The 5,300-nt window shown below is 39.2% G+C and overlaps 1 protein-coding gene across 9 annotated transcripts in view; it reads right to left on the bottom strand.

Moving 5' to 3' along the window:
* Positions 1–5,300, bottom strand: part of LOC109545694 (potassium/sodium hyperpolarization-activated cyclic nucleotide-gated channel 2) — a 27,637-nt gene that overhangs the window by 19,756 nt on the left and 2,581 nt on the right. For 8 of the 9 annotated variants that reach the window (XM_048661961.1, XM_019916520.2, XM_019916517.2 and 5 more), the window contains exon 2: positions 1,003–1,524. In XM_048661961.1, the coding sequence (XP_048517918.1) occupies positions 1,003–1,524 (522 nt within the window). Of the gene's footprint in view, positions 1–1,002; positions 1,525–4,003; positions 4,926–5,300 lie in introns of those variants that run through there. The other variant, XM_048661963.1, reaches the window with a different exon arrangement.

Below are 5,300 nucleotides of genomic sequence, written 5' to 3'. Positions count from 1 at the left end.
GAAAATACAATTAGAAGCAAAATTTCAGTAACAAAACCTCATGATATAATTGAAAATACAAAAAATGTAATTTATAAAATTCCTTGCGAATGCAATAAATTTTACATAGGAGAAACCTCAAGACCATTACACAAAAGACTCAAAGAACACCAATCATACATAAAAAACAGAGCATATCATAAATCACACATTTGTCAACATGCATTTGATAATTGCCATAAAATTCAATGGAATAATTCCACAATTTTAACAAAAGAACAATCTACAAAAAACGTAAAATTAAAGAAAGCGCGCTAATTTTACTAAATCAAAATAATTGTGTTGCTTCATGTTCATTTAATTTAAGTCATACATGGTTACCTATGCTAAAATTTGAAGTAGTCCAGAGAAACATACACCCAAATAAAATTTACACCAAAATTATTAATTAACCTTACCTTTATTAATTTAAACAATGAGATTAAGTCAAAGTAACATGACTGACAATTTGCACAGACGAGTTATCAGAGCGAATTTTCATATACTGTATTATCCTACTATTGTTACACAAATTTATTAACATACTCTTTTTTAGGTTCATTTAGGTTCTTTTGATAACGATAGCAGAAAATAGCTAGCGAAACGTCAAGGTAATTTTTCAAATTAATTTCTTTTCTAATTGAAATTTTCTCTTACAGCTTGAGGTTAAGTGTGTCGCAGGATACCCTCTAGGTGATAGTTCTTGATTACTTTTTGATAAATAATTCGTTCTTATTGCGAAATAGGAGCACTATTTATCAATCTGTAATAAAAGACGTGAGGAAATTCTGTCTTTTTTAAAGACAACAATTTTTAGGCGAAATACCCAACAAGAAGTTTGTAAAAAAATGAATCCGCCTCAACAATATAGAACTTATCTACAACTTAAGTGTGAACTTGCTACTTAACTTGTAGTTTAACCACCAGGGTGCGAAATCTAACGTTAAGAAATGAACGACATTGACAGCATAAAATGTCACTTACCGAAAACTGGAACATGGATGGATGACCCAATGACCGGAAGCCTTCTGTCGGATGCGTTCCTTCATCAGGGCCTTCTTCGAGCCGAACAGCTTCATGGCGAGCTTGTTGTCGGTGGGCTGGAAGAGCGCCTGGAGCTGGTTCTTCAGGAAGCTCTGCTTGCTGGTCTCGACCGAGCCCAAAGGCACCGGCCCCGGTTCCTCTTTGGGCGTCCCATAGAGCGACATGTCGTCCACTCCAAAGTGGACTTTACCGCTTCCTTTGTTATAGTTCATGTCGTTGGAGAGACAGTCAGCGATCAGCAACGTCTCATCGTCCAACGCGGTCACCAACGAGTCCGTACACGTGTTGGTATTCTCGATGCTGATCTTTATCGAGTCATCTTTGGCCAGCCGACGCGGCGGAGGAGAGCGGATCTCTTCCTCGGATTGGGCGGCTGCCACCCGCCCGTTTGCTAGCCGAAGACTCGGGGCGCGACGCGAGCTGGACCGACGCTCTTCGACGCCCTCGCCACCGCCCCCATCTCTACAACCAAAGGAATTCATCGTAAAAATACCACCGGACTCGACATCATTTGCCACCAAGGAAGAAAAGTCTTTCTTTAGGTGGTATCGGTTATCACCACGCGCTTTTCCCCCGATTTATTGGCCACTAAATTGCGCCAATCACCGAAGGTCGCCAGATATGAGCGGATACATCGTACGATTTATTGCTGACTTAGTGTTAGAAAGTATCGAAATTTATGTTGGTTTTAGTGAAATTGCACCAATTTATTGTGAGTGAGCACAAGATTCAAGGGTCAAGTCCATGGCAGCCAAGGAGACGACCTTCGATAAATTGGTCCACTTTATTTTTAAAATAATCGGGGAAAAGTGCGAAGTGTAATGCCGACATAAACGCTGAAACTGGGGCAACCTTTTCCCGCATAGTGAATGATGAGGAGGAGGAGGACGCTCGTTGAATAAACAGGCATTTTGGGTTTCAATGAAAGTGAAATTTTCAAAACGCTCCACCTCTTCAGCTGGATTACAGCCAAGAGTTTTTGCTCGTTAAGGCAAACATTGCGGGTCAATTAGCTAATTGGAGGGTCTTGGAGTGTTCGGGGTTTTTAGCGCGTGCAACTCAAGCCCAGCGTGGTTTTCTTAAGGTGGATCGATAAGCTGTTTATAATTTTTGAGGTTATTTGAGTTTGGTTTGCCCAGGAAAAATCAGTTCGCTCCTTTGGAGGCATACACATTTGGCTTTGGTTCATCTGCTATGGACTACGCATCGTCTTTAACACAAAAAAAACTGAACTTAAAGTATTGACATTTAAATTGCTTTTGCTGAAATTGCACCAATTTATTGTGAGAACAGTATGCAGGTGTAAAATCGATGACCTCCAATAATTAACTAACTTTATTGGCCAACAAATCGGGGAAAAGTGTGTAGGGCACCGGCATACCAGATGCTTCAACCTTTTCTGATTAAACCATGTATTTACTGTCCATCCTTCAGTCGTTTTCTTTAATCCACCTGGGCCATTTTCAATGCGTAAAATATATCGAAAAGCAAGCCTTGACGCTTTCTGAACACGAGATTTTTCAATCAACTGCAAAAAAATGGACTGCCCGACAAAAAGTGCATTAATTACACGGCACGTTAACCATAAGAAGTGTAAAGTTATTTCCAATCATACAGTCTAATGTAACTCAGAACGGCCAAATCAGCCGAATTTGCGAACGCAGCATGTCAATTTTAGGGGAAGCAAGTGCAATTTTATAACATTTTACCGAAAATGAGCCTCTTGGCTTGCTTTGATTTTCCGGGTTTTTATCGATTTCTGAATGATCCGAGAGGAAGTAAATGCAACGTGTATTTATGAAGCACTCTGTTCAAAAGTAGTTAAAATATATGGAAAATTTGGAACGCAGTATTGAGATTTGAGTCCATAGGGGAAGCACGGGTAATTATGCACTTTTCTACTTGTTTACATACGAGATTAAATTCCACAGCGTTTTTCTTTAGTTAAATGAGCGAGTAATTGATGATTTATGGAGTAGCAAAAATGCGAAAACATACATTTTCTATAGAATTTCGAATTTGGTCAAATTTGCCAGTCTTGATTGATGAGACAAGAATTTATTTACGTTTTTCGACCCTTAAGAGCCTATGCACATTTTTATCGATTTTTCAACCTTGGATGGATCATAGGGGAAGCAAGGGCACTTTCACTCAGAATGTTTAACAAAATCCAGTTGAAATTTCCGCAAAGTTTGGCACGCAGCTCTGATTCTAGCTTTTATTATTAGGGGAAACGCATGCAATTTGCCACTTTATTGATTTGTTTTCAGAAACAATGCGTTTTTCTGGATTAAAATCACTGGCTTAATGTGGAACGTAGCACTGGGATTTGAGATTAAAGTAAACGTAGGGGAAGTTGGGGCAGTCGACTCATTTTTTGTTAATGGTTTCGTAAGCAATGCTTCCAGGGAAAAGTATAGTTTTCATATAAAATAACCTCAATCTATGTCGGTTTTCGTTGTGAACCTGGTATTATCAATTGTTTCTAGATTGCTCGGATTTTTCTGATTTTAATCATTGGGGGAAGCCAGTGCAATTGTTCCTTTTCTCGTTTCTTCTTTAAACAAAGCCTGCCATTGAAATGAATAATTGTGTTCTCATCAAGAGACAAACATTCGTCGATTCCTAAGGACTCCATTGATTAATTCTAGGGTTCATTGTGTTGCTTCTGAGCAAATGACGTCGCCAGTCGCATAATGAAGGTGTCATTTGTCTCACTGATGTAATTTTTTGACATTTGGGCATTATTTATTGACAGCTCCCATTTACTTTCCTCGCCACTTCTGTCTAAAAACCAGCTCACATGCAGTTGGATGTAGTTTTCTTCCTGAATTTGCCAAGTTTTTCCGAAATTTTCAAGCAACAGTGTCAGCCTGAAGGAACATGGTGCGACTATTTGAACTTAATTAGTGGAAAATTGACTTTAAAAAAAAATTGGTACCTTATCGGTGGTGGGACTTGGCAATGGAGCCAATAGGTAAAGGTGCTGATTCAGAAAGCAGAAAATGCACAATGAACATGAGCGGAATGCGAAACAATTGAAGCTGACAAAGCACGACGGCGCGATTTGCGTACACTTAAGGCAATTGAATGGTAACGAAACGAACACTTTAACGGTCACGAACCAACTGATGGGAACCAGACCAGGCCCGCAAACCAGACAGTGGCTCGAAAACTCGAAATGTCCTTTAATTTCAATCAGGAAGATTGATGGGGATCGATGCAGGTGGGATGGTTTGAATGAAAGAACCTGCACCGACGCCACTGTGTTGGTACCTGGAAGATGGGGATGATTGATTAGAATCTGGATGTGACCTAATTGGTTCGGTTCTGGTAGCGTAAGTTGGAACCGAACCTGTTATGATAAATATCAACATTCCGCCGCTTTGATGCAGGCAACAATTTGGCAGCCAAATTATATGTTTTGGGTTCCACCTGCCTGCTAGCTGAAGTATTATTAAACTCTTCGTGCAAAGCTCGCAAAGAGGATGTCATTAAATTACAGTCATTATTCGGTTTCTCCAAAAAATTGCAATTTAACCAGTAACGAGCATCTATTGCGAACATGGTAATGTTCGCGAAAGCTCCAGGATGTTTGCGAATGCCGACTAGCAGTGAGAGAAAAAGTCTTGCGAGGACGCAACTGTTTTCTCTCAAATCAAGATTTGCCATCTGCTGTTGAAAGTTGGTCCATTTTTTTGATTAAAACCACTAATTATGTGTGTATTTGCAATTGTCTTGGCTATCCAGAGTTGACAGATCTGCGAAAAAAACTTATTTTTCGGGTGTTGTGTGKGCTCTAGGGTTTAGTGAAAAAACTTTTAGCGCTTTAAACCTCAGCGCTCTCCTAAAAATTGACAGTTTTGCCTCCATTTCTTTGGAGGTTTTAGTMATTTTTCCCAAATTTGTAMKGATTTTCGAGATATGCGATCTGCGCTATTGCCGTGTTGTAATAATATTTGACGTCAATTTGACGTTCTTTATCCGTCATTTCTTTCAAGCTATTTACCGGCGTTTGGCTTAGATATCGAAGAAAAATTGTTGATCACTATCACCGAATTTATTTACAGTTTTGGAGGAGGATTAATGTTTTTAATATTACTGATATTTTTAGATAACCATGTATAAACAACATAACAATAGAATATACACAATATTTTTTCATTCACATCTATACAGGGTGATTCAAAATTGGCGTCATTCCTCTCGAGGTGTTGTCTGGCGCTGTTATAGGAGTG

Source organism: Dendroctonus ponderosae, unplaced genomic scaffold (genome assembly GCF_020466585.1).
Source record: "Dendroctonus ponderosae isolate FM_Combo_2020 unplaced genomic scaffold, Dpon_F_20191213v2 Dpon_F_20191213_10, whole genome shotgun sequence".
Lineage (NCBI taxonomy): Eukaryota > Metazoa > Arthropoda > Insecta > Coleoptera > Curculionidae > Dendroctonus > Dendroctonus ponderosae.
The sequence above is the reverse complement of the archived record's forward strand: the minus strand, read 5'-3'. Positions and strand labels throughout refer to the sequence as shown.